The sequence below is a fragment of the Bos indicus genome, chromosome 7 (assembly GCF_029378745.1).
Source record: "Bos indicus isolate NIAB-ARS_2022 breed Sahiwal x Tharparkar chromosome 7, NIAB-ARS_B.indTharparkar_mat_pri_1.0, whole genome shotgun sequence".
In the NCBI taxonomy this organism is placed as follows: Eukaryota; Metazoa; Chordata; class Mammalia; order Artiodactyla; family Bovidae; genus Bos; species Bos indicus.
This window is the reverse complement of record NC_091766.1, coordinates 11,390,120-11,410,262: the sequence shown is the minus strand read 5'-3', so window position 1 is coordinate 11,410,262 and position 20,143 is coordinate 11,390,120. Positions and strand designations below refer to the sequence as shown.

General features: G+C 49.9%; 2 protein-coding genes and 1 pseudogene across 7 annotated transcripts in view; 2 read left to right on the top strand and 1 right to left on the bottom strand.

Annotated features, from left to right (window-relative positions):
- Positions 1-520: 520 nt before the first annotated feature.
- On the top strand, positions 521-2,971 carry RLN3 (relaxin 3). The gene is made up of 2 exons (XM_019963358.2): positions 521-746; positions 2,114-2,971. The coding sequence occupies exons 1-2, from the start codon at positions 569-571 to the stop codon at positions 2,341-2,343; spliced, it is 408 nt and encodes a 135-aa protein (XP_019818917.1). The 5' UTR covers positions 521-568; the 3' UTR covers positions 2,344-2,971.
- A 183-nt stretch (positions 2,972-3,154) lies between these two features.
- The window catches only part of IL27RA (interleukin 27 receptor subunit alpha), a 27,600-nt gene continuing 10,611 nt past the window's right edge, over positions 3,155-20,143 (top strand). For 2 of the 6 annotated variants that reach the window (XM_070792675.1, XM_070792679.1), the window contains exons 1-10: positions 3,155-3,384; positions 3,821-3,938; positions 9,528-9,685; positions 9,771-9,925; positions 12,126-12,285; positions 12,378-12,451; positions 16,743-16,926; positions 17,022-17,210; positions 19,803-19,904; positions 19,979-20,137. In XM_070792675.1, coding sequence (XP_070648776.1) covers positions 3,285-3,384; positions 3,821-3,938; positions 9,528-9,685; positions 9,771-9,925; positions 12,126-12,285; positions 12,378-12,451; positions 16,743-16,926; positions 17,022-17,210; positions 19,803-19,904; positions 19,979-20,137 — 1,399 coding nt within the window. In that variant the 5' untranslated portion in view covers positions 3,155-3,284. Of the gene's footprint in view, positions 3,385-3,820; positions 3,939-4,261; positions 4,482-9,527; positions 9,686-9,770; positions 9,926-12,125; positions 12,286-12,377; positions 12,452-16,742; positions 16,927-17,021; positions 17,211-19,802; positions 19,905-19,978; positions 20,138-20,143 lie in introns of those variants that run through there. The other 4 variants (XM_070792674.1, XM_070792678.1, XM_070792677.1 and 1 more) reach the window with 4 other exon arrangements.
- Positions 5,126-5,746, bottom strand: LOC109561500 (large ribosomal subunit protein uL13 pseudogene; annotated as a pseudogene).

Sequence of the window (20,143 nt, the reverse complement as noted above, 5' to 3'; positions counted from 1 at the left end):
TTCTTGCCTGGAGAATACCAGGGCCAGAGGAGCCTGGTTGGCTGCCTTCTATGGGGTCGCACAGAGTCGGACACAACTGAAGCGACTTAGCAGCAGCAACAACAGCAGCTCAGGGCTTAAAGAAAAAAAGTTTGTCTTTTTCTCCTCCTTGAGAACTCCAGACCCCTATCTCACCCTTAAGAACTCCTAGACCCCTTTCTCCTCCTTAGGGACCCCGGACTTCTTATCAACCTACCTAAGAATTGACTCCCTCACTGGTCTCTGCTGAGCGGAGGCCTTCTCACCTCTCTCTGTTGAAGATGACAGCTGGTGATGACAGCTGGGCCACGTCACCCTATTCCTTCGAAAGGTTATCACTTGGTCCAGGAAACGGGAAAGGTCAGGGTTGGGGGGTGGGCATGCCCACCTCCCCTCTGCTGATGGAGATAAAGGAGGTCACTCAGCTCCTACAGGACAGGAGGGGGAAGCTAGGATGTATAAATGAGGGGCCAGGAGGCAGTAGAGGCACCAATCACCAGGAAGCTGCCTTGCCGTGCCCATTCTCGCCTCTCAGGCAGCCCCGTCCAGCATGGTCAGACACCTGGTCCTGCTGCTGCTGGCCCTGGGGGTGCTGACTGGGGAGCTCTTGCCAAGGACCGAGGCCCGGGCAACAGCCTATGGAGTGAAACTCTGCGGCCGTGAGTTCATCCGAGCGGTCATCTTCACCTGTGGGGGCTCCCGGTGGAGACGTGCCCACGACGCTGTGGGTAAGGCTGAGGAGGTAGTATGTGTGGCCGCGGGATTGATGGGCATGAGGTGGGTCCCAGAAACCAGAGACAGAAGTGAGATGAGGGGCTGGGGCAGGAAGGTCCTCCCTTCACCACATGCAGCTGGGGAGATGGGCCAGACCCTTGAAGCTGTGCCAAGGCTGAGGGAGCCGGTTGGCAGAGCTGCAGAGCTGAGATGGGGGTGGCGGGGGGGTGAGCGGCAAACCATTTGAACCAGCTAGAAGTCTGGGACACTTGCTATGTGTGAGCCCTGTGTTACGCAAGGCTGCTGTTTGCCCAACCCTGGTCAGTGCCATTCAGAAGCCAAAACTAAAGTGTTTTCCAAGCCTCAGGGAAGGGAATAAGAGGAGTGTGGTGAGGACAAGGCTAGATTTACCACCTAATAGGTGAGTCTCCTACCAAGTTGCTTTTCTTCCCTGATCAGCTTTATCTGCAAATAGGAGGCACAGTTCCTGTATCTTGCACGTTTGTTAAGTGGCAAAATTGAGTCTAAACTGATTAGGACAAAACTGAGTGCTTACCCTATATCAGATGCTATTTAAAGTTGTTTTTTTTTTTCTTAATGCATATTAGTTAAGTCATCTACTCTGTATAAAACTCTACAAAGTAGAAGCTTTTAAAAATTTTTTGATGTGGACCATTTTTAAAGTCTTTATTGAATTTGTTACAATACTGCTTCTGTTTCAAGAAGCATGTGGGATCTTAGCTTTCCAACCAGGGATCAAACCTGGATTCCCCGCATTGGAAGGCAACGCCTTACCACTGGACCTCTAGGGAAGTCCCAGGAGTTATTATCCCCACTTTGCAGGCAAGGGAGCTGAAGCTCAAGGATGATAACTGGACTAGGGCTCAGTCAGTTCAGCTCCCAGACATGTGTTTTTCACCATCAGGTCCTCAATAACTAAGTAGGAGGGGAAAAGCTGGGCTTCCCAAGGTGGCGCTAGTGGTATCCAAACCTGCCTGACAAGATGCAGGTTTGATCCCTGGGTTCCATCCTTGGGTCGTGAATGTCCTCTGGAGGAGGGCATGGTAACCCACTCCAGTATTCTTGCCTGAGGAATTCCATGGACTGAGGAGCCTGGTGGGCTATGGTCCATAAGTTTGAAAAGAGTCGGACACAACTGAAATGACTTGGCACGCAGGGCAAAACCTATGACAGAAGAGGAAAGCCAAGCTCAGTGGGGTTAAGTTGCTCATCAAAGAAGGAACCCACGTCTGAGCAGAATCAAAGTCTATACTCACGAGGCTTATTCACACTCAAGAACAGAGAAGTAGCTGGGCCAGCCCAGAGCTGGGACTCTGGGTGTGACACAGTCCCGAGCACTAACTCTTCTCATCTTTTGCAGAAGATACCTTCCCAGAGGTGGACACTGACTCGGAGAGTGAGCTGGATGAGGCAGTGGCCTCCAGCGAGTGGCTGGCCCTGACCAAGTCCCCTCAGGCCTTCTATGGGGGCCGACAGGACTGGCAGGGAACCCCAGGGTCTCTGAGGGGCAGACGCGACGTCCTGGCTGGCCTGTCGAGCAGCTGCTGCAAGCGGGGCTGCAGCAAGAGCGAAATCGGCAGACTCTGCTAGAAGCGAAACTGGGCGGCGGGGGGTGGGGGGGGCACCGGGGTCAATACCCCAGCCCTGCCATCCACCTGACCGGTGTCCGGCTGGGCACTTGTTTCGGGTCCCTCACGCGTTCATTCATCAGCAAGTCACAGAGGTCCGGCACTCTGGGCTCAGACTGCCCCCACCCAACCCTGATCTTTGAGCAGTCCATCCCACCCCTGAGCAAGCTATGCCGCAACCTGGCCAGATGCGGACCCTGACGTCTCAGCAGCCCATACGATGCCTTTCCTGGTCTGTTCTGTCTCCTTCTGTTTCTATTTACCCAAACTGGCCACACTCAGACTTTGCCCAAGCTGCGACTCTCCCCTGTCCCAACTGTGACTCTCTCCTGTCCCACCTGTGGCCATTCGCCAGCCCAAATTATGCCCCCATCCCATTCCAGCCTTCCTGCCTGCCAGCCCCTCTGCCTATCAGCCCCTCTCCCTCCAACCCCGCCCGCTGTGGGGGGAGGTTCTAAAGCTGTAGACCCCAGGGTTGGTGGAAGGACTCCTGGGTTTTCTTCGTATCCTGGGGTGGGAAGCTCAGTGTGTGTGTGGTGGGAACGGATCAGAACCTTCTCCAGCCCCTCAAAATAAAAAGTTGCAAAAGACTTGGCAGTGTGTGATGTCTGGGAAGGGAAGGGGCAGGTGTCAAGGGAGCTTCGGCCACGCCCTCAGCGCAGCCCCCACCCCCTCCCAAGTCTCCCCCCCCCCCCACCGCCCCCCCAGCCCCTGCGAGTTCTGCCGGGAACTTTCCGGTGCAGATAAGGGGCGGGGACCCACAGCGCAAGGTGCGGAGGCGGCCGGGAGGGGTGGCTCTGCTTCCCGTCGCCGCTCAGGCGTTGGTCCCCGAGAGCGAGGCGGGCGGCGCGGCCGCGCTGGGCCAGGCAAGGCCGGGCCGGACTGGGGGGCCGCGGGAGTGCCATGCGGGGGACCCCGGCCGCCCCCTTCCCACCGCGGCCGAAGCCGATGCTGCTGCTGCTGCTGCTTCTATTGTTGCTGTTCAGCCGGACTCGGCCCCAGGGTGAGTTCTGGAGCGAGCTCGTGTCTCATGCTCGCGAACGCGCCCATCACCCTCCAGGGTGACCCTCAAGTTTGCGGAATGAATGGCAGAGGTCCAGAAGCCACTTTGCTCTCCCCGGCCCGGTGGCAGGGGCCGGGCGATGCGAGGGTTTGGGGAATGGGCGGTAGCGAGGTGGGAACTTGAGGCCGGGGTTGGGGGGGCGGCGGTAGGGTAAGGGCTTTTGTCGGGGAGTGGGGGGGTAGTTAACAGGATGTGGCTGGTGGGAGGGGAGGAGTTATGCCCAAAGCCTGGGGAGCGGTGGCCAGCGCCCCCTTCCTGCTGCTCGCTTCAGTAAGGGACCCTGGATCGCCCTCCACAGTTGTCAGAAGTTCTGGGGTGTGCCCGAGGCTGGGGGAACTGACCCCCTTCCTTGGAACCCTCCTGCCTCCCTCTCCAGGCAGCCCGGGGCCACTGCAGTGCTATGGAGTTGGACCCTTGGGGGACCTGAACTGCTCCTGGGAGCCTCATGGGGACCTGGGAGCCCCCTCCATGCTGTATGTCCAAAGCCAGAAATAGTGAGTACAGTGGGGTAATTTGGGGACACTGAAGCCACTCAGGTTCTAGCCTTCTCAGAGGACCCATTCGCCCTGCCCACCCTCACCTCCCAGCCCGACCCCACTCTCTAGCCCTTCAGTTCCACATTCCCTCATTTCCTTGCTGTGTTACCATGAACCAGTCACTTTCCCTCTCTGAACCTCTGTTTCTTCCTCTATCAAATGCTGATAATAATGGAACCTGGTTCCCAGCATTGGTTCTGAGAATTCAGTGAGTTTAGGCACTTGGGAAAGAGAAAATGCTTAATGATTAGAAGTTGTTTTTTATTGCTGTGTGACCTTAGGCAAGTAGCTTAACCTCTCTGAGAACAGGAAAAGATCATTTGATCTGGTGCTGGGGATGCAACAGTGAAAGAGACACAGAAAGCCTCATGGAGCCCACAGTCTGAGGGGGTGACTGATATTGCTTCATGATGAATCACACTTGGAAACTCAACTTCATTTCAAATTTGGCTGTGAGAGGAGAGGAAAAGGAGCATTTGAAGATGGGAACTGGCATGGAAGGTTGGTTTGTTTTTTTTTTAATGGTGGTAAAGTACACATAAAATTTACCCCTTTTTTCCTCAATCTTTTTCTTTTGGCTGTGCTGGATTTTCTTCGCAGCTCCAACTCTCTAGTTGCGGCTTGAAGGATTCTCACTAGTTACGGTGCATGGGCTTAGTTGCCTCTAGGGCATGTGGGATCCCAGTTCCTTGACCAGGAATCCATCCCGCATCCCCTGCTCTGACAGGCAGATTCTTAACCACTGGACCACCAGGGAAGTCCCCTCAATCTTTTTAAAGTGTCCAGTTCAGTGGCATTAAGTACAGTCACACTGTTATGCAGCCATCACCGCCATCCATGTCCAGAAGGGTTTTAATTTGTAGAGAACGAGAAAGTAAGAGGGCTTCCCAGGTGGCACTGATGGTAAAGAACCCACATGCCAATGCAGGAGATGTAAGAGACATGGGTTCCATCCCTGGGTTGGGGTGATCCCATGGAGGAGGGCACAGCAACCCACTCCAGTATTCTTTCATTCCTGTATTCTTGCCTGGAGGGTCCCAGGAACAGAATTGCCTGGCGGGCTGCAGTACAGAGGGCTGCAAATCAACTTAGCATGCATGCTTGCACGAGGGAATAAAAGAAAGTCTTTTTTTTGTTTGTTTTGTTTTTGAAGAATAAACAGTCAATTTTATTGGGCTCAGACTAGGAATCCATGAGTCTTGAGGACCTCTGTGAATTTGTCAGTTTTCTTCTCGATGTTCTTTTCTGCGTGCTTTGGTAGCCTCATAAGCAGCTGCTTTTTCCAATAGTGGATCTGGGCTTTCTCCTTTCTCTTCTCGTCCAGGGTGGCGGTTACTGCCTGGTCCATCCAGCCAATCTCATGAGCCAGGCGCCCTAGGTAGGCAAACTTGCGAGTAGGCTTCAGACGCACAACCTTGAGGGCAGCGGGCACCACCATTCGCTTTCTCTTGTTATAGGTTGGTGGGATCCCATCAAACACCTCGAGGTGCTCCAGAGCAGCCTGACCTCACTTGGTCTTGTGGGGCAACATGTCTCACCCTGTCCGCCAGAAGATGCCGCTGGGGGCTCGGAGGTGGTAGGGGTCACGGGAGGGGTTGGTGTTCATCCGCTTGCAGAAAAAGGCCAGGTACTTCAACGTATTTCTGTAGAAATTGCCAGAAATGTTGATGCCCTCACAGCGCACGACCACACCCTTCCGGCCCAGAAGCATCTGCTTGGCCATGATGGCCTCCAGGCGGCCCAGGAGATGGCCTTGGCCGTCAAGCACCAGGACCTGCCCCTCGGAAAGCTTTTTTTTTTTTTTTAATGAGGTGAAATTCACATAAGGTGAAATTAACCATTTGCAAGTGAACAGTTCAGTAGCTGTTAGTACTTCACACTGTTGTCCAACCAGTGCCTCTATTTCATTCCAGAACATGCCCATTACCCCCAAAAGGAAGTTTCATCCCTAACAGCAGTCAATCCCTGTCTCCTGACAACTACTGATCTACTTTCCATCCCTTGGATTTGCCTGTCCTGGGCCTTTCTCATAAGTGGAATCATACCTTATGTGGTCTTCGATATCTATATACATTCACTTAGCATGTTTTCCAGGTTCATTATGTTGTAGCATGAACCGGAACTTCATTCCGTTTTTTGTAGCTGAACAGTATTCTACTGTAACGGATATACTGCGTTCATCTACTTATCTGTTTCCACCGTTGAGCAATTGCCGTGGGTGGTTGTGACTAGCGCTACTGAAAATTGAGTCCTTCTTTTCAGTTCTTTGGGGGTATATGCCTAGGAGTGAAACTTCTGGGTCATACGGCAATTCTGTTTAACTTTTTGAGGAACCAACTGTTTTCTGCAACAGCTGCACCGTTTTATGTTCCTACCAGCAATGTAAGAGGGCCCCAGTTTCTCCACATCTTTGCCAGCATATGTGTTTTTGTCTTTGTTTTAATGAAGGCCTTGATTTGAACCTTTGAAATCCAGTCCTTTGGGACATCCTCGACTCCTCTCTCTCTAACCCACATTTGATCCATCAGCAGGCCTTGCCAACATTATCTAGAATCTGGCACTCCTTACTTCCTGAGCACCCCCTCCATGATCCTGTCCCCATTATCGCTGGCCTGGACCCCACAGTCACCTCCTCCCAGGACTCAGGTTTCCATCCTCAGCCCCACAGTCTCTTCTCTACCATGGCATCCAGTGGGCGCCTGTGAACTTCTGCATCAGAGCACTTCCCTCCCCTGTGCACAGCACTGCAGGGCTCCCTGCTCACTCAGGGTAAAAGCCAGAATCCTTCCTGCTGTCATGTGAACAATCTGCTGTGGCCTCCCTGTCCTCGCCTCCTCCCACCTCCACCTTACTCACTCTATTCCAGGGTGCAAGCCTCCTCCTCACTGTTTCTCAGAAAACACCAGGCACAGGGGCTTCCCTGGGGTCGTTGTTCAGTCGCTAAGTCGTGTCCAGCTCTTTGTGACCCCATGGACTGCAGCACGCCAGGCTTCCCTGTCCTTCGCTATCTCCCAGAGTTTGCTCAAACTTATGTCCATTGAGTCAGGAGTGGGTGATGTTATCTAACCATCTCTTCCCTGGTGGCTCAGTGCTAAAGAATCCACCTGCCAGTGCAGGAGACTCGGGTTCGATCCCTGGTCTGGGAAGATCCCACATGCCACAAAGCTGCTAGGCCTGTGTGCCACAACTATTGAGCCTGTGCTCGCGTGTGCTAAGTTGCTTCAGTCGTGTCCGACTCTTTGCGACCGCATGGACGGTAGCCCGCCAGGCTCCTCTGTCCTTGGGATTCTCCAGGCAAGAATACTGGAGTGGGTTGCCATGCCCTTCTCCAGAGGATCTGCTCAACCCAGGGATCAAACCTGCATCTCTTATGTCTCCTGCATTAGCAGGCAGGTTCTTTACCATTAGCGCCACCTGGGAAGCCCCACTGAGCCTGTGCTCTGGAGCAACTACTGAGCCCACATACCACAGCTACTGAAGCCAGCGCCCCTAGAGCTCATGCTCCACAAGAGGAGCCACGAGAATGAGAAACCCGCACACCGCAACTCGAGAGCAGCCCCCACTTGCTGCAATTGGAGAAGAGCCCGTGTGCAGCAACAAAGACCCAGCACAGCCAAAAATAAATAAATAAAATGATAAAAGAAAAAAAAGAAAAAGCACCAGGCACAGTTTGGCCTCGGGACCCTTGCCTTGGCTGCTGTTCCTTCTTAAAGTGCTCTTCATTTAAGAAGATCCTTCACAAACTGTGCACCCGCCTCCTTCAGGCTGTTATTCACATGTCTCACCAGAGAGCTTTCCTGACCACGTTTACTAAAATACCACTGTCACTCTTCATCTCAGCATGCCTCATCTTCCTCATCCTGCTTGATCTTTTTTTAAAATAATTATTTCTGTATTTTGGGCCTCACTGGGAGGCTTGTGGGATCTTAGTTCCCCTATCAGGGATTGAACCCCGTGCCCCCTGCAATGGAAATATGGAGTCCTAACCGCTGGACAGCCAGGAACTCCCTTGATTGTTCTTTATATTGCTTTTACCACCATCAATTATATATTTATGTGTTTCATCTGCCTCCTCCACTGAAATACCAGCTCTGGAGAGGGGATCCTTGCCTGCTTTGGTCACAGTCCTATTCTCAGCTTCTACAGCAGGGCCTGGCCCACAATATGTATTAGCTGACCAAATAGTTGTTTTTATTGTTGTTCAGTCACTAAGATGTGTTCGAATCTTGTTGACCCCATGGACGCCAGGCTCCTCTGTCTTCCACTACCTCCTGGAGTTTGCTCAGATTCATGTCTATTGAGTAGGTGATGCTATCTAACCATCTCATCCTCTGCTGCCTTCTTCTTCTCTTGCCCTCAGTTTTTCCCAGCACCAGGGTCTTTTCCAATGAGTTGTCTCTTTGCATCAGGTGGCCAGAATATTGTGGCTTCAGCTTCAGCACCAGTCCTTCCAATGGGTATTTAGGGTTGATTTCCTTTAGGATTGACTGGTTTGATCTCCTTGCTGTCCAGAGGACTCTGAAGAGTCTTCTTCACCACCACAATTTGAAAGGATCAGTTCTTGGGCACTCCGTCATCTTTATGGTCCAACACTCACAGCTGCACATGTTAATACTGGAAAAACTGTAGCTTTGACTGTAGGAACCTTTGTTGGCAAAGTGATGTCTGCTTTTTAAACACTGTCTAGGTTTATCATAGCTATCATTCTTTCCTTCCGAAAAGCAAGCATCTTTTAATTTCACAGCTGCAGTCACTGCAGTGATTTTGGAGCCCAAGAAAATATAGAAGTAAATGTGGATATATATAATAGGTGCTCAATAAATAAAATAACCAATGCTTTCATATCATGTATATGCTCCTGATGCTTGCTATTATTTTCTTTAATGTTTTAATTTGGTTGCACGGACTCTCTAGTTGTGGCACGAGAGCTCAGTAGTTGCTGCACTCAGGCTGAGTTGCTCCACAGCACTTGGGATCTTAGTTCCCCATCCAGGGATGGAGCCTACATCCCTTGCATTGCAAGGTGGATTTTTAATCACTGGACCAGAAGAAAGGCTTCCCAGGTGGCTCAGTGGTAAAGAATTCACCTGCCAGTGCAGAAGACGCAGGAGACTCAGGTTTGATCCCTGGGTCGGGAAGTTCCTCTGGAGGAAGAAATGGCAAGCCACTCCTGTCTTCTTGCTCAGAAAATCCCATGGACAGAGCAGCCTGGCAGGCTACAGTCCACGGGGTCGCAGAGTCAGACAGGACTGAGTGACTGAGCACGCGTGCATGGACCATCGGGGAAGTGCTGCTGGCTGTTCTAAATGCATTTCATATCTCATCGCATTGATTCCCCTCACTATTCACCCCTTTTCGCAGGTGCTTTTATCACCCTCATTTTGTAGGTCAAGAAACTGAGGCGCAGAGAAGTGAAGTTGCTTGCTCAAGGTCACACAGCTCTTAAGCAGAACTAGGACTTGAACCCAGGCAGAACAGATGTTATCATTACGACTCGGGGCCCGGCCTGTTGTCTATCGCCTCTTATTTCCCCATCTCGCCTCACAGCCATTCCAACAAAACCTGGACCGTGGCGGTGCCCACTGGACAGAACTGGGTGACCATCCCACGGGAACAGCTCACCACGTCTGACGAACTCCTTGTCTGGGCGGCCAAGGCCGGCCAGCTTCTCTGGTCCCCAGTCTTTGTGAACCTCGAAACCCGAAGTAATGGGCGGGAGTGTTGGGGATGCGCTGTGTGTGGGGTGGGTGGTCCTGGAGGCCCCTGCTCAATGCATTTCTCCTTCTTCAGTGAAGCCGGATGCCCCCCACCTATACCCTGACGTGGACTTCTCAGATGACCACCCCCTGGAGGCCGTTGTCCAGTGGGCCCCTCCTACGTGGCCACCCCATAAGGTCTTGGTCTGCCGGTTTTACTATCGAAGGTGCCGGATGCCCTGGGTGATGGTGAGTGTCAGGGAACCTTTCCCCCCACCCTACTCTGGTGGGGTCTGAGACATCATTCCCAAATCAGCAACCTAGCCCAGAACTCGTTCCTCACCTGCCCCTGGAGTCTGTCCACATCCCTCACGAAAGGTCTGTACGTGCATTTTGTTCAGCTAAAAAATGTACCCCCACCAAGATAATCTACAAATTCCATACAGTCCCACTTGGAATTTTTTTTTTTCTTGTTTGGCCATGCCATGCATGTTGCAGGATCTTAGTTCCCTGAACAGGGATTGAACCCCGGCTGTCAGCAGTGAAGGCATGGAGTCCTAACCATTGGACAGCTGGGGAATTAATTCCCTTTACTTGGAATTCTTGAGAAATTCAGTAAACTTCCTCAAACACTTTCATTTAATGAATTGTTGTTGTTCAATCACTGAGTTGTATCCAACGCTTTTCGACTCCATGGACTGCAGCGCCCCAGGTTTCCCTGTCCTTCACTATCTCCCAGAGTTTGCTCAAACTCATATCCATTGACTTGATGATGCCAACCAACAATCTCATCCTCTGTCATTCCCTTCTCCTCCTGCCTTCAATCTTTCCCAGCATCAGGGTCTTTTCCAGTGAGTTGGCTCTTCACATCAGGTGGCCCAAGTACTGGAGCTTCAGCTTCAGCATCAGTCCTTCCAGTGGGTATTCAGGGTTGATTTCCTTGAGGATTGACTGGTTTGATCTCCTTGCTGTCTCCTCAGATAACTTACATGAACCTTAAAGGAAGAGGTTAACAGCAGGGGACTTCCTTGGTGGTCCAATGGCTAAGATTCCATGCTTCCGATGCAGTGTTCAATCTCTGGGCGGGGAATTAGATCCCACATGTTGCAACTAAGACACAGTGCAGCCAAATAAATAAATGAACACTAAAAAAAAAAAAAAAAAAAAATGGTTTATAGCAGATACTACTTAGCACCTGCTGTGTGCCACACACTGTTGGAGGCTCTTTATCAAATCCTTACAAGAACTCTTTGAGGTAGATGTGTTTTGTGCCTACCCATTTTACAGATGAGGAACAGAGCCTGGTTTTCAATAAACACTTAAAAGTGTTAATAATAAAAGAAGCTCATATTTCCAAGCACCAGCCATGCATCAGGTACCAAGCTAAGCAATCTGTATGGATGATCTCAATGAGGACTGTACTCCTGACTTCCCTAATATAGGTTATTTTATGATCTCTGTTTCGTAGTTGGGGAAACTGAATCTCAGAGAGGTTAAGCAACTTTCCCAAGCTCACACACAGTGAAAAAAAAGGACGAAAGCTCCAGAGCAATGGGACCCCAGGAGTTGGGGAGCCTGCCCAAACACTTTAAGAGCACAGCCGCAAAGTTGCATGTATCTTTCATCTCATATCTCATTGGTCAAAATGTAGTCACATGGTCTCACCTGATTGCAAGGGAGACTGGGAAATGTGGTCTTTGTTCTTGATACACATGGTCCTGACAGATACTCAGGGTTTCCAAAAGAAGCAGCCGAGAATGGGTACTGGAGATAACCAACGATCTCAGTCACAGCTTGGGGTGCCAAGCACCACAAAGTAGGGTAGACTTGTTTTCACTGGGAATATTCATGCAGTTCAGAACAGTGCTAAGATACAGACGTTGAAATCCTACTGCCTGGGAATGAATCTCAGCTGTAGTACTCACCAGCTCTGTGACCTTGGGTATGTCACTTTCCCTCACATGACCTTAGTTTTCCTCATCTGTAAAATGAGAACAATAATAGAATTTCCCACCTACTGCTATACCTGGCACAGAGGATAATCAAATTGTCTCTTTTTGCCAGGGATTGTCCCAATTTGAAAACTGAAAGCCCTGTGTCTTGGGAACCCACTCTGTCTCCCAGGCAAAGCAAGATAGTACTGGTCATCCTGTTGGCAGCTAAGGGCTTCCCAGCTGGCTCAGTGGTAAAGAATGTGCATGTAATGCAGGAGATGCAAGAGACATGGGTTCTATCCCTAGGTCAGGAAGATTCCCTGGAGAAGGGCATGGCAATCCACTCCAGTATTCTTGCCAGAAAAATCACATGGACAGAGGAACCTGGTGGGCTACAGTCCAGGGGATCCCAAAGAGTTGGACTGGACTAAAGTGACTGAGCACACACATCGACATATAAAAGGTCAACTTTCAATTCAGCCTTCAGCTTCATCACTCACATGTCACTCCCCCAGCTGGAACCGGAAGTGAAGTCTATACCTCTGATGCCCATTGAGATCCAGGACCTGGAACTGGCCACTGGCTACGAGATGTTCGGCCGCTGCCAAGTGGACAAAGAGGAGGATCTGTGGGGCGAGTGGAGCCCCATTCTGCCCTTCCAGACACCACCCTCTGGTGAGGATCTCTGGGCTTCCCATCTTTTCCTCTCCTGGAAGTCAGGCCATCATGCCATTCCCATTTGTCTCTTCTTTTTCCATCCTCACCAGCTCCAAAAGATGTGTGGATCATGGGGAACATCTGTGGGGCACCAGGTGGACAGGAACCCCTGCTTCTGTGGAAGGTGAGTTGTGAAAACCCATTTCTCTGCCCATGTCAGGAAACCCTGGATAACAATGATGCAGGGACTTACTTGGTGGTCCAGCGGTTAGGACTCCGAGCTTTCACTCCCAAGGTCGTGGGTTCAATCCCTGGTCAGGGAACTAAGAGCCTACAAGCTGCCCACTGCTGCAAAATCAAAAACACCCCCAAACCAAAAACCAATGACATAAACAAAACAGAGGCTACTCTGCTGCCCTCTTGAGGCTGCTTCAGGGTTTCAAGGAGGGGGATCATCAGGGAGATCCTGGCATGGCGCTGGGCTCAGAGCAAGACTCCACCAGTGTTGACTGAAAGTAGGGATCTGAGCTGAGACTTGAAGATGGGTACGAGTGTTCCAGGCAGTGGGGGGGACGTTGGGTGCAAAGATTTAGAAGCAATACAAGGCTCAGCTCCACAAAGTATAGCCGGGTATGCTAAGGGCTTTGATGTTAGTATCAAAAGGGCATTGTTTTGGGACTTCTCTCATGATCCAGTGGCTAAGAATCTATCTGTCAATGCAGGGGACACGAGTTCAGTCCCTGGGCTGGGAAGGTCCCACATACCCTGGGGCAGCTAAGCCCAGGTGTCACAACTACTGAAGCCCTCATGCCCTTGATCCCATTCTCTGCAATAAGAGAAGCCACCACAGTGAGGAACCCGAGCACCACAACTAGAGTAGTCCCCACTCGCAGCAACTAGAAAAAGCCAGAGTCCAGGAACAAAGATCCAGAACAGCCAAGAATAAAATAAATAAATAAATAATTTTAAAAGGTCGGGGGAGGGGGCATTGTAGGGATTTCCTGGTGGTCTAGTGGCTAAGACTCTGAGTTCCCAATGCAAGGCACCTGGGTTCGATCCTTGGTCAGGGAACTAGATTCTGTATGCTAAAAGACCCCACTTACTGCAATGAAAATTGAAGATTCCGTGTGCCTCAACTAAGACCTGGTGCAGCCAAATAAATAAATAAATATTTAAAAAAACAAAACAAAACAAAAACAGGGCTTGTGAGATGACAGACAAGAATGAAACAGTTCTCACTGACCCAAGTCTGTTAAGCACCTAGTCGGTTCCATGCATTGCAAGGCCCTGACTCACAGTAAACATGGCGAGAAACCAAATAACAGGGCTCTCACTTTCTTGGGCCACACGATCTAATAACATCACTGACTTTAACCATGCGTAATATTTCTAGAGTTCTCACTGTGTGCCCGGTCCTCACCTACACACTTATTTATATTGACAAACTTTACAGATGAGAAAATGAGACGCAGAGAGGTTACCCCAAACCACACAACTGGTACACGGCAGAGCTGATGTTTATTGGCTTTCAAAGCATAATTCACAGTTTCGCTACCTTTATTTTATTTATTTAAATTTTTTTTTTTCACTTTTTTTGGCCATGCTCCAGGGCCTGTGGGGTCTTAGTTCCCTGACCAAGGATCAACCCTGTGCTTCCTTGCATTGGAAACATGGAGTCAATCACTGGACTACCAGCGAAGGCCCTCAGTGCCTCTGTTTGATGACACATACCTTGTAAGGCCCCTTTACTATACTGAAATGAAGTACATAGCTCAGGGCTTCCCTGGTGGCTCAGTGGTAAAGAATCTGCCTGCCAGTGCAGGAGAAAGGGATTCAGTCTCCCATCCGGGAAGATCCCACATGCAACTGAGCAATTAAGCCTGTGGGCCACAACCGTTTAGCCTGTACTCGAGAGCTCGGGAGCCACAACTGAGCCCATGTGCCGCAGGTACTGAAGCCCGTGTGTCTAGAGCCTGTGCTCCACAAGAGAAGCCACCGCAGTGAGAAGCCCAAGTACCACAACTGGTAGCCCCCACTCTCTGCGACTGGAGAAAAGCCCGTGAAGCAATGAAGCTCCATTACAGCCCCAAATAGATAATACATAAGTAAAATTATAAAAAAGAAATATAGTTCTTATAACCCATATATATATATATATTTTAAAACGTATAAATACAGTGTATTGTGTTGTAACATACAGTGTACAGTATATTGTAACATTCAACAGAAAATAAATGGGAAATAAGGCTACTGCATAATGGCAAGGTATTCAGTTCACCAGTGTGACATGAGTACTAAATCTGTACCTCCCTGACAGGGTTGTGTTAGTCTCTTAGTGGTATCCGACTCTTGGTGGGCCCATGGACTGTAGCCCACCAGGCTTCTCTGTCCATGGTATTCTCCAGGCAAGAATACTGAAACGGGTTGCCATGCCCTCCTCTGGGGAATCTTCTCACCCAAGGATAGAATCCGGGTCTCCTGCATTGCAGGCAGATTCTTTACCATCTGAGCCACCAGGGAAGCTCCATGTACCTCATAACATAGCTTTAAAATACATAAAGTAAAAGTTGGCAGAACTACAAGGAGAACTCTATGAATTCATAACCATTGTGGGAGATTTTTAACATGCTCCTCTAAGTAATTCCATAACAAGCAGATGGAAAACAAGTCAAGATCTAGAAGATCTGAACATGTGAGTAGCAGACACCCAAGTGGACTCACATAGGAAACATCTGAACATGCATTCTTTCCATACCAAACAGGACATTTACCAGAGTCGTCCACATGCCAGGCTATTGAGCCAGTTTCCCAGGACTTCAAAGGGATGAGACAATGCAAGACATGTTGAGAAATTCTCTGATCAGAACACAGATCGTGCTGGAAATCGATGATCACAACTGCCTGGAAAGTCCCTATATGTTCAGAATATTTTAACATTCAGTGAATATTAAAACCAGGTCCCCAAAGGTTTTGTATTTATACAGCAAATGGTGTTTGGTCTTAGGATCAGCTAAAATTGCTAGATTTTTTTTATCTACAGAAGTTTCCAGTTGGGATGACAGTCTAAAGTCACAACGGAGGTGGGACAACTTTTTGTTTCTAGGAGAGGGTAGTGTCCCTGGCTCTTGAGCATCAAATACCAATCATTGAGGCAACCAGATATTCTCACAAGTTTCCCCAAAGAACTCTGGAAGGTACCATCCTCTTTGCTACACATAACCACTCCTCTGTACAACAGTGGGAGTTTTGCAGTCCGTAAGAACCACACAGGACAGAATGGGGTAAGCTGAGTGAAGCAGGGTTATATAAGTGCGTGGCCAGATTTTGTCTTTACTTAAAATATTTTTTTAGAAATCACTTTATTTCCTCTTGTTTTTTAAAAATTTATTTTTGGCTGCACTGGGTCTTCATTGCTGCATGTGGGCTTTGTCTAGATGCAGAGAGCAAGGGCTGCCCTCTAGTTGCGGTGCATGAGCATCTCACTGCAGTGGCTTCTCTTCTGGTGGTGCACAGGCTATAGACAGCTTGAGTAGCTGCAGCTCGTGAGCTCAGCAGCTGGCAGCTTGCTGGCTCTAGGGTGAGCAGGCTTCAGTAGTTTTGGCCCATGGGTTTAGTTGCTTCGCAGCATGTGGAATTATCCCAGACTAGGAATCGAATCCATGTTCCCCCTATTGGCAGGCGGATTCTTATTCACTCCACCACCAGGGAAGTCCCTTAAAATCTTGATAATTTGTTTGTCATGGTTTTTTTGTTTTTGGTTTTTTTGCATTAGTTTTGATTGATTAAAATACTATATTACAACAAGGTCCTACTGTAGAACAGAGAACTATATTCAATATCCCGTGATAAACCATTATGAAAAAGAGTATGAAAAAGAATGTGTGTATATATATATATATATATATATGTATATATATGTATGTATGGGGGGTCACTTTGCTTACAGCAGCAATTAACACAGCTTCATAAATCAACTATACTTCAGTAAAAATAAATTTTAAAAATATTGCATTAAAATAATTTATCTTGATTGGATTTTGGGTATGCTTTCTTGCTTTACACCCTAGTTCTGGCTCACTAGCTGTATTCTAATCTCACTTCTGCTGTTGAGCCCCTCTGAGGCTTGGTTTCCTCACCTGTACCGTGAAACCAGGGCTTCCCTGGTGACTTAGCAGTAAAGAATCCACCTGCCAGTGCAGGAGATGCAGGTTCAATCCCTGGGTCAGGAGGATTGGCCTGGAGAAGCAAATGGCAACCCACTCCAGTATTCTTGCCTGGAAAAATCCCATGGACAGAGGAACCTGGCGGGCTACACTCCATGGGGTCACAAAAGAATTGGACACGACTTCGGGACTAAACAACAGTGAAACCAACAAAAATGTTTCACTGATGCGTTTATCCAGTGACCTCACTGAGATGCACAGTATGTGCCTGATAAGGAGAGAGATTCACCCCTCCTTCCCCTCATCCTTTAGGCTTCAGGGCTCTGCATGCAGGTGACCTACAGAGTCTGGATCCAGGTTAAGGATCAGGAGGTGATCCAGGAGGAGACCCCCTACTGCAACTTCTCCATCCCCACCCAAGCAGAGTGGGTGGGGGTGTCTGCTGTGAATGCCACAAGCTGGGAGCTTCCTACCAACCTCTCTTTGACCTGCTTGGGTAAGAGGCTGTGAACTTCCTTTGTGAGATTCCTTGGAGGTGCAAGTGGAGACTTCCCAAGTTTACAGCTGAGATTTCTCCTCCCCATCCTCTAGGTCCAGACTTTGCCCCCCATGGCGTGGTGGTCAGGAGCATCTCTGGAAACACAGAGCTGCTGGTGACTTGGCAACAGGAGCCTGGGGAGCTGCAGGAGCATGTGGTGGACTGGATTCGAGACGGCGACCCCGTGGAGGACCTCAACTGGGTCCGGCTTCCTCCTGGGAACCTCAGTGCAGTGTTGCCAGGTGAGGCCGAAGAGCACCAGGGTTCCCATTTCAGCTGTTGGAGAACAGAGGAGAGGCTGGATTTGCAGAGGAGCGGTCAAGTATTATTAATTCATGCAAGAAATATTCGTTGACTACCCACTGTGTGCCAAGCCCTGTTCTAGAGACTGGTACACAATGATGGGCTTCCCCGGTGGCTCAGCAGTAAAGAATCCGCCTGCAGTGCAGGAGAGGCAGTGCAATGCAGTGCAATGGCTACCCACTCCAATATTCATGCCTGGGAAATCCCCTGGACAGAGGAGCCTGGAGAGCTTCAGTCCGTGGGGTCACAAGAGTTGGACACGACTTAGCAACTAAACAACAAACACGGTGATGGCAGCTAATGTGTACTGGCCTTTCCATCAGCGTGAAACCATTCAATCTTCCTTATAAAGCAGGTTTCTGCTATTATCATGAAGATAAAGCAAAAGGCTCAGAGAGGTTAAGCAACTCCCCTGAGGCCATACAGCAAGTATGTGGTGGAACCAAGATTTGAACCACTTAGGTTCTTTGGAGAAGGAAATGGCAACCCACTCCAGTGTTCTTGCCTGGAGAATCCCATGGCCGGGGGAGCCTTGTGGGCTGCCGTCTATGGGGTCGCACAGAGTCGGACACAACTGAAGCGACTTAGCAGCAGCAGCAGCAGCAGCAGTCAAGTTCCTAAAGCCAAACCCTGAACTATCACTACTCTCCTCTCAACAGCATCCCTACCCTCATCCCCACCAACATCTCCATCCTCATCTTGTAGGGCCAGCAACCAGTGGAACAAAAACCAAATACCTCTGTGATGCAATTTATTGTTTAGTTGCTAAGTTGTGTCCGACTATGCCAGGCTCCTCTGTCGACAGGATTTTCCAGGCCAGAATACTGGCGTGGGTGCCATTTCCTTCTCTAGGGGATCTTCCTGATGCAGGGATCAAACTTGCGTCTCCTGCATTGCAGAAGGGTTCTTTATCGCTGAGCCACCAGGGAAACCCCTGTAATGTAATTGGGGCAAAGTAAAGGGGGAGGAGGGAAGATATTTATTTTAGGGAAAAAAGAGAAAAAGTCTCTCTGGGAAAGTGGCATTTAAACTAAGACCTGAAGGATCCATGGTCTAAGGGAAAAACAAGAGGAGACAACCAGTGCAAAGGCTCTGAGGCAGAAATGTGCCTTATGTGTTAGAGTGACAGCGGGGAGGCCGGTGTGGCTGGAATAGAATGAGCAAAGGGGAAAGTGGGAGGAGGTAAGGGCAGGGAGAGGACGGGGCAGAATGTGCAAAGCCTCGTGGCTCATGGAGAAGACTTGGATTTTTTCTGCCCCTGAGGCGGGAGCCACCCAGGGTTCTAAGCAGAGGAAGGGTGTGTCCTGACTCAGTTGCTCACAGGTGCCCCCTGTCTGCAGTGGGAGGAACAGACTGGGAGGGTGAGGGCTGAAATTGAGAAACCCAGGACTGTGGGCTTCCCTAGTGGCTTAGACAGTGAAGAATCTGCCTGCAGTGCAGGAGACCTGGCTTTAGTCTCTGGGTCTGGAAGATTCCCTGGAGAAGGGAATGCCGACCCACTCCAGTATTCTACCCTGGAGAAGTCCATGGACAGAGAAGCCTGGTGGGTTACAGTCCATGGGGTTGCAAAGAGTCGGACACGACTGAGGGAGTAACACTTTCTCTCTCAGAAAGGACTGTGTTTGCTCCTTCTGGGAGGGAACAAAGGAAGGGAGAGAAGCAAGCAGGTTCTTGTTGGGGAGTCTTACAGCAGAATTTGGGGGACCTATTTGGATTTGTTGTACCTGACATGCTCCTCCAAGTGGGATTGTCCATGGGACTGTCAGATACTCAAGTCTCAAATCTAGCAATACGTTCTAGGCTGAGATTTAACACTGGGGAGTCTGTCCTTGGTATAAAGAATTTGGGATAGCCTGAGAAGGTGTCAAGTGAGAGATTTAGGATAAAGTCCCAACACCATAAGTATATATGGACAGAAGAAGAGGAGCCCCAGTTTTAGGAAGTTCCCGGTTGAGGAAGGCTATATGGCACCACAGGTTTTGAGAAGGGATTTCAGGAGCTTTATTTACTATGATGGATGATGTCAGGGCCCCACTCAGAGCCCGGAGTTTATCTCCCAGTCTCTGGCACCTGCATTCCTGGCCTGAGGGCTTTCTCTGGCCTGAAGCATCTTGCCTGCCTAGACAGCCGAAGTGCCTGGGAATCAAGGCCCCTCAGATGCAGCCCTTCACCAATGACTGATAATGGTCGATGGATAAATACCCCAACTCCCTCCCTCCTTGGGTGGGATGGAGTTCAGGATTGTCAGCTCTTCTGCCACCCAGAGGGCACCGGTGGGACTAAGCCTTGGTTGGTCATATTGGGAACTTGTTCTCTAATGCACAGTTGCCTGGGTTTCTTTCCTTCCCCGCTTCATTTCCCCACTGCCCTGTTGGTGTTTTCTATGGTTACCTCCCAGATAAATTACTTTCCCTCAAAACCCTTGTAGCAGAGTGTCCCTCTGGAGACACAAATGAAGATTCCTTACAAAATAAGAAACGCGTTGGGGAGGGGAGCCAGCTCTAACTGGTCTTTGTTCCTGCCCTACTCAGTGGATTTCAAGGAAGGGGTCCCCTACCGAATCACGGTGACCGCGATCTCTCCGTGGGGCTTGGCCCCGGCCCCCTCCGTCTGGAAGTTCAGAGAGGAGCTAGGTAAGTGGTGGGCTTGGAGGATGGAGGGTTCTGAAACCGTGGCAGAACTTGACCCGCTGACTTTCTCTTGCCAGTACCGTTATCGGGGCCAGTGGTTTGGCGAATCCAGGATGCCCCCTCAGGGACCCCTGCTGTAGCATGGGGAGAGGTCCCAAGGCAGCAACTCCGGGGCCATCTCACCCACTACACCCTGTGTACACAGAGTGGAACCAGGCCTTCTGTCTGCAAGAACGGTGAGC